Source organism: Chinchilla lanigera, unplaced genomic scaffold (genome assembly GCF_000276665.1).
Source record: "Chinchilla lanigera isolate Chin_1 unplaced genomic scaffold, ChiLan1.0 scaffold00157, whole genome shotgun sequence".
Lineage (NCBI taxonomy): Eukaryota > Metazoa > Chordata > Mammalia > Rodentia > Chinchillidae > Chinchilla > Chinchilla lanigera.
Genome location: NW_004955558.1, coordinates 853,095 through 860,965, shown reverse-complemented (window position 1 = coordinate 860,965; position 7,871 = coordinate 853,095). Strand labels below are relative to the sequence as shown.

The 7,871-nt window shown below is 63.0% G+C and overlaps 1 protein-coding gene across 1 annotated transcript in view; it reads right to left on the bottom strand.

Annotated features, from left to right (window-relative positions):
* Positions 1-770, bottom strand: part of LOC106147429 (basic proline-rich protein-like) — a gene marked incomplete in the record, with an annotated part of 1,091 nt that extends 321 nt beyond the window's left edge. The window contains 1 exon segment of the mRNA XM_013508885.1: positions 1-770. Within this exon segment, the coding sequence (XP_013364339.1) occupies positions 1-684 (684 nt within the window).
* Between the last annotated feature and the right edge of the window lie 7,101 nt (positions 771-7,871).

Genomic DNA, 7,871 nt, shown 5'->3' with positions numbered 1-7,871 from the left:
CCGAGGGCTGCGGCCGGCCGGGCTCCGGGCTCCCAGGGCGAGGGCTCGGGGCCTGGGCTGGCGGGGTCGCGAAGGAGGGTCTGGGGGTGCAGTGCGGCCGGGAGCCCGGACTCCGGCTCCCAGGAGGAGGGGGCTGGGGACCCGGACTCCGGTCCGGCGGTGCACGGGCTGGGAACACCTCCTGGCCTCCAGAGGCGGGAGCGTGGCGGGGCCGGGTGGAAGGGCCGGAGTGGGGGCGAGGCGCCCGGGACCTCTGGGGAGGTGGAGGCCGGCGTCTGGCTGTGGCGGCGCCCCGGCCGCGAGGGGGTTAATGTCTGGCCGCAGCGAGGGGGAGGGGCAGCGATGGGGCTGCGGGCTCGGAGGGGTCAAGGGTGAGCCTGGCGAGCGGGAGGGGGCCGGGGAGGAGGGGAGGCTGTCTGGGCTGCCAGACAGGCCCGGGTCAGCGCCGAGGGCAAGGGATGTCTGGCGGGGGAGAGGCCCAGCGGCCCGGCTCCCTTGGGGACCCGGGATTCCAGGCCCCGACCCTCTCATCAGACCCGGAGTCCACCACCCAGCCCCTTCCCGGACTCCAGCATCCGCCGTCTCCCCAGGACCCGGCGTCGGGGCCCCGGGCCTCCTCTTCACTCGCACCTGGGGTTCCACGCTGCAGCCCCACCCCCTCCGAGTCTTGCTCTCGCGGATCATGGACCGCAGCGCCCTCCTCCTGGAGCACGCAGGAACCCGGGTCCCCTAGCATCTTTGCACCTCGCCGCCCGGACTGGGGCGGGGGGGGGGGGGGGGGGCCGGATCCCCGGAGTCCCCGCCTCCCCCTTAGCCCCAGCTGGAGTCCAGCCCTCCAGGGGTTAAGGGGGCGGGGCCAGCTGGTTGCTATGGTGCCAGACTGTTTGGGTCTGCTCTCTGACCCTTGGGGGCTCCCTAGGGTCCGCCAAGAGGGGGAGGGGGCCCCAGACCTTGGGGAAGTCCGGCCCCTACCCCTTCCCCAAAGCAGGCCTGGGCGGGTGGGGGGGTTCCGCCCACGCCTTGTCCAGTGACCTTGAACGAGTCCTGACCCGTCTCTCGGGGCCTCAGTTTCCCCGAGGAGAAACTGACCGGGGGCGGTGGGGGTGAGGGTGCTCTGGTCCCGGGAATCTTGAAGATTCTCGCCTCCCCCTTCGCTCCCCCCGCCCCAGGCCCCAGGCAGCCCCGGGGCATGCTGGGAGCCCGAGCCGGGCTCCGGGCCAGGTTGGGGGGGCTCCTCCCTTCCCCTTCCTCCCCACCTTGGCCTGACTGTCGCCCCCGCTGGAGGGTCTGGGAGGCTGCGGGAGGGAAGGGGGCCGGTGCGGACCGCAGGCTGGTCGGGGCCCCCGCCCCCTCCCCCCCTCCCTCAGCCTCCCTCCCCGTCCTGAGGGCCGCAGGCCTGCCTCTGGCCAGCACGTCGCTACCCCAGCCCAGGGCCCCAGCTCCACCACCCCCACCCCACCCCCAACTCCAGACCTGGCTCGGAGCTGCGAGGGGGAGGGAGAGAGGGAAGGAGAAAAAGGGAGAGAGGAGGTGGGGGAGGGGAGGGAGGGAGGGAGACCGGGAGAGAAAGGGAGAGAGACAGAGACGGAGAGAAGGAGGCTGGGAGCGGGGAGGAGGGAGCGGGAGGCCAGACAGAGGGGCGGGGGGAGAAGAGGGTGAGCGGAGAGCGGAGGAGAGGGAGAGCGAAATTGAGGCAGCGAGACCGAGAGGGTCAGGGGAAGGAGAGAGACAAAGCGGGGTGGGAGGAGAAGGGAGGATGCAAGGCAGAACCAGGTAGAGCGAAAGGAGAGGGAGAGGCCGGCGGGAGCGAGACCGGGACGCACGGACGGACGGAGGGAGCGAGGGGGGGGACACGGTCAGGTAAGATGCAGAGAGAGGAACAGGGTGAGAGGGAGCGGCGCCGAGAGAAAGGGACAGGAAGGTAGACATGGATCCAGGCCGAGGGGGAGCCCGCGCCCCAGGCTGGATGCGGGGAGACTCCCTGGGGACCGGCTGGGAGCGGGCGGCGGCGGGCGGCGGCTCCTCCTCGGGCCCCAGCCACCTGCGGCGGGCCCGCCCTGGCCGGCGCTCCCCCTCCCCGGGCCCAGCCTCCTCCCCTGCTCACCTGCAAGATGGGGGCGCCGCAGCAGCGCCTCGATGGCTGGGCTGGGAGGTGCCGGAGAAGCAGGGACTCGGGGCAGAGCGGTGACAGCTCTTGGGGACTAAAGCTGTTACCGTCATAAGCGTCGGGAGGCCAACAGCAGGGAGGAGAATGGGGAAGAAATGATGGGGGAGGCTTGAAGGTTCTACACCCCCAGGTCCCCCTCCGCCCCAGCCGGGAGTTCGAGGAAGGTGGGATGGGTGAGGGTCCCTGCCTTCGACACCCAGGAAGCCAGATCTGCTCTCAGGCTGTGTCTCCTCCGGGAGGGAAGTACCTGGCTGGACCTGCACCGAGGGAGGAGGCTGGGCCTGGACCCCGGGTCTGAGGCAGGAGGCGGGGCCTGTAGTCATGGATTCTTTAGGAGGGACAGGACGACAGGCAGAACTCCTGGGAAGGACAGGACTCCATCCTGGACGCTGGCATTCCTTGGGAGGAAGGGGCCTGGGGCCTGGACTCCTAGCTTCCTTGGGAGGAGGGGGCCGGGGGCCTGGACTCCTGGGTCCTGGCACCCACCCGTAGAACCGACCTTGCGGGGCCTTCGCCACACACAAGCTCGTGTCTGTGGGTCCGTGTCGGGGGCTCACCATCGCGGCTGGGACCTCCCCGGCCCTCCCCGCCCTCCCCGGCCCTCCCGGCCCCCCACCTCATCTGTCCATCTGTCCGATCTGTCCACCTGCCGCGCCCCCCGGGCTGAGGTAGGAGGTTGTATAGTTGAGGAGGACACCCAAGGAGATCACTATACGGCCTCCTAGCTTTCCCCAGGCTGCGCCCTGCACGGGACGGGGCGGCGGGGGCCCCTGGCAGGGGCTAGGCTAGCTCCCCTAACCCCACCCCAGCCTCCTGTGCTTTGTGTCACCCTGCTTCTCTGTCTCTGTGTCTCTTGCACCCCCTGCCTCTCATACCATGGCGGCTTCATCTGTCTGCGGAACATTCCCTCTGGCTTCCGGTCTTCGACCCTCCCAGCGGCTCTTCCCGTCTTTTAGTTTTGTGGCACTTCGAGTGTCCCGTGTCTGCCTCTATTCTCTGTTCCTGCCCCCAACCAGGGCCTGTCAGGACCACTGCATTGCCAGCCTCTGGGTCCCTGAGACCCTTTAACCTGTGAAGACGTCCAGGGTCACAGGTGAGGTTCTTGGGAGCCTGGCGTCTGGCCCGACCGCAAACCTAGGGCTTGCAGGCCAACCCCTGACCCCCTCTTCCTGAGCCTGACGTCTGACCTCTGATCCCTGGCCACCGGCCCCGCCCCCTCCTGCAGTGACCTCACAAAGGTCACCAGCTTCTGCTCAGGCCTTGAGACCCTCCGCGGCCCTGCTGGCCCTGATGGGTGCCGTCCCGGCTGGCCTGCGGGCCCTGCTGGTGCTCAGGGCATCCACGTGGGCCTGTCTCCTGTGCTTCACGACTTACACGGAGCGCGTTGGCATCTGTAGGCTGTTTGGGGCGCAGGGCCCCGAGATTGACCAGTGCGAGGAAGCCTTCACTGCTGCCTTTCAGGGTCTCTCGGACATGGAAATCAGTGAGGAGGGAGACTCTCCTACACGGACCAGGCCCTGGGGAGGGACTGGCCAGGCTTTGGGAGACTGGAGGAGGGAGGCAGAGACAAACGCCTAGAGCCTAAGGACAGTGAGGGCCGCCTCAGAGTCAGGGCAAGGGGGCAGCGGAGAGACGCCTGGACTGGGCAGCAGGGAGGCGGGTAGGAGGGAGAGGGGCCAGAGACGCAGACAGGACACTGGGCACTTCCAGGCTGAGCCTGCAAGACTCGGGGCGTCTCCTCCCGGGACGCGCGGTTGGGTGGAGCTGCCTCCCCAGCCCCTGACCCGCGCCCACCATCAGATTATGAGGAGAGAAGCCACCTGCACGACACCTTCACCCAGATGACGATGTCCCTCCAGGAGGAGGCCGCTGCCCAGGGTGAGTGTCTCCTGGAGTTCGGGCTCAGAGCCCGTGGGACTGGGGCGGGGTCTCTGGGTTTGGGAGCTGACCACCGTCTTTGAGGGGTGACCTCGGCAACCCAAGTGAGACAGGCTGTTCGCCGGGACAGGTACAGAGGCAGACGGGGTCACTGATGGTAGAGAGGGTGGCTAGAAGGAGGAGACCCGGGGTCCGAGCCCTGTCGGGGTCTCGTGCACGCAGACTGGCTGTGACAGGTCTAGCGGTGTCGCTGCTCCTCACCCGCCTTCAGCGTGCCCGTCTAGCGAAGTGGGACGGCTCCCTTGCTTCCCAGGGTGGCCTTCTCCGGGACAGGACAGACACCTGCGCGTTGTCCTCAGGGTTAAAGCAGTGAGGGGCGGGGAGCCAGGGAGGACTGTGGAGCAGACTGCGGAGGTGAGAGCCATGAGGAGAGACGGGGCCAGACTCCTGTGGGACAAGCACACACGCCAGCCTTGGGCTGGCGAGACACGTGTGTGCTGTGTGGAGGAGCACACGCCCGTGGCGGCGTGGTGGGACGCGTGTCGCCCTGGAGGAGCAAGTGTCACGAGAGGCAGCATTAGCATAGCAGATAGCAGGCATCACACCTGGTCACCATGCCACACTGCCCTGACCCCCAAGGTGCCGGAGAGTGGCTTTGTGGTAGGGACAGAGGGCTTCTGGGGGACCACAGGGCTCTGTTTTTAGGGTAAACTGACCACTGCCTAGGTCTGGAGCTCAGGATTTGTTTCTACATCTGTACGGGTTTCTTTCCTTCCCACCACACTTTATGTCAAAACTCCTCAACGGGAGAGAAGATCCCATCCTTCTGGGGCATTCTTCAGGGGCCAGGTGGGGATCCCCGAGCCCCACAGGAGACCTGAGGAGCCCCGGAGCTGGAAGGAGGTGCTGCGGGGCTAGGGAGACGCCCTTCCTCCCCATGTGGGCTGTCTTATCACTGGAGACGAGGGACAAGGTGTGGACCTGGGTGTGTGGGACAGACTAGGAGGAGAGTGGAGGAGGCGGGGGCTGGACAGTGCGCTGGGGCCTGGATCTGAGGGCCCGGCTGGGGCCGGGCCGCAGGGCTCAGTGGGCTGTGGGTCATCCCTGAGGGGACGAGGAGTGTGGAGCAGAGCCCGAGTGGGGACCGAGGATGAGGCGGGTTAGGATGCAGTGATGGTGTGGGTGCCCTGGACGTCGAGGGGGCAGCTGGACATGTGGATGCCGGGTTCAGCAGAGGCCGGGAGAAGCTGGTGCAAGATGTCAACAGGTGGTTGTTGAATATGATGGGCACCCCCTGGGAGTACAGCTGGGACCCGATCTGCCAGTTTCCTGTCCTTGCATTGGGTGTGTGGGGCGCAGACACAAACGGTCCCGCAGTACTTCAGGGTCTCGGATGGCGATCGGTGCTGTGGGGGAAAACGGAGAAGGGCATGGGGTGATAATTCAAATTAGGTGATCTGACGAGGCGCACGTGAAAAGGTCCAACGGCGCAAAGACCTGAATGAGGCGATAGTGAGAGCTAGATAATGTGGGCAACAAATGGGCCTGGGTGAAGGGATGAGCCAGTGCGAAGGCCCTGGGGCCAGTGGGGCCGGAGTGCAGATGAAGTCAGAAGGGTGGCAAAGGACCGTAGGATCAGCGCATGGAGACCAGGGGTTCTCTTGAGCCAGTGACCGTCAGATATCTTGGGAGTTTTGCTAACGTGCAGAGACTTGGGCCTGTCCTCTGTTTCTTGCTTGAACAAGATCCTCTGGCTGTCACTAGGGGCCAGGGCAGACGCCAGGAGACCGGTGAGGAGTCCACAGGAGGTGACCGGGCCAATCGCAATGGTCCAACTCGGCCAGGACAGGTCTAGGGGTAGGGGTGGGGCAGGAGGATGGAGGAGCAACTCTAGGGTCTGACTGTGTGTCACACCTGCCCCAGCTGTGGACGCACATTACGCTCCATGAGGGAACCTTGTACCAGCCCCGTGGGGTGGGTTTAGAGCCCCGCTTTCCAGGTGAGGAAGCTGGACTCAGCTGGATGCGAAGGGTGGACCTTGGAGACGTTTGGCCTGGATGCTGGACCAGAGCGGTAGGAAGAAGCAAGGGCAACTCCCTGATCTGCCGATGGAGGGCAGGAAAGAGGGGCCAGTGGGCACCGGGCTGCCTTTTGGTGGCCAAGGATGATTCTGTATAAACCATGGAGAGGAAAGGCCGGCTGAGCATCCCTTACCTGGAATCTGGAACCTAAAATCCTGCAAAATCCGAAACTTTGTGAGCATCAACAAGACGCCTCAAGTGCAGAATCCCACACCTAACCGCATGTGACAGGCCTCAGTTCAGGAGACGCCTGACAGAACCCGCACTCAAAATACTGTGTGAGACGACCTTTGGGCTCTGGGTATAAGGAGCATATGAAACACAGGAAATGTGTGTTTAGAAGTGAGTTCCACCTCCAAGTTACCTCAAGTATCCTGAACTTTAAAAAGTGCAAAAATCTGCAACATTTCTGGGCTCAAGGATTTTGGATAAGGGATACTCAGGCTTTATAGAAAAGGGGGCGGTATACCAGATGGAGGATTGGGTGTGGAGGCTCTGGAGCCTGGGTTCAGAGTAGCTCCGACCGCTTCCCTAACTGATTTATGTCTCAGTGTCCCGTCTCACATTTGGAAATGGTCCCATTAGCACCTTACATTGTCCAACACATTGTGTGCATTTGAAGCCCATCTACCTAAGGGCTGGTAGATACTAATCTCATGCCAGGCCCAGCGGGTGCCACTGGATGGTCAGGATACTTTCATGTAGTGTGGTATTTGAATTTTTTTTTTTGTTTTGTTTTTGTCTTTTTGAGACAGGGTCTCGCTATGCAGCTCAGGCTGACCTTGAGCTCACTTTGTAGCCCAGGCTGGCCTCGAACTCGCAACGATCCTCCTGCCTCAGCCTCCCCAGTGCTGGGATTACAGGCGTGCGCCCCCACACACTATAGTGTTGTATTTAACATCTGCCACCGGCCCTGTGAGCTAGACACTGTTGTGGTCCCCATTTTATGAATGTAGAGACTGAGGTTCAGGAAGTGAAGTTGCTTGGCCAAGGGTCACATAGGGAGGAGGGCCTGCACCCCATCCCTCAGGTGTGAGACAGGTGTGCTCACAGGTGGATGTGCCTGGACTCAACCCCAGGTGATGTAGAGCAGAGCTGAAGCTCCCAACTGCATGCTACTCTTCAGGGGAGACTTTAAAACATCCTCCTGTGCCTTATAGGGCAGCGGTGTAACCTACACCTTTGCCATTTTCAACCTTTCACTCCATTTCCACCCTAGACTCCAGTGTGCACACCACCTCAGCTCACTTGGTACAGTCCATGCTCACCCTCCCGTGAGCCATTGGTTTGGCCCATGGAGGTTTCAGAGACTTCCAACATTCTGGCCTCCCACTGGAGCGGCCTACTCCGACCACATCCTCCTGGCCCTCCTGCCGACTGCAGACCACACTCCTGTTCTGTGGCCAAGGACAGACCTCTAAGTCCTTGACTCCTCATTCTGAACCCACTTCTTGGCTTCAGCGGTGTTTCTCTGAGTGTGTACCCGCTGATCAATGCTCCAGCCTTCAGCCACTTTTTTTTTTTTTTTTTTGATAGCCTGGGGATTGAACCTAGGGCCTTCACCTTGAACTACATCTCCAATCTTTTTTTTTTCCCCCAGACAAGGTGTGTGTCAGTCATTAAGCTTAGCTGGGCTCTAACTTTCTATTTTCCTGCATCAGCCTCCCAGAATGCTGGGAGTTTCGGCCACTGTCTTGCCAGTACTGTATCCTCCGATTCCCTCTTCCTGCATGGCATTAAATCAC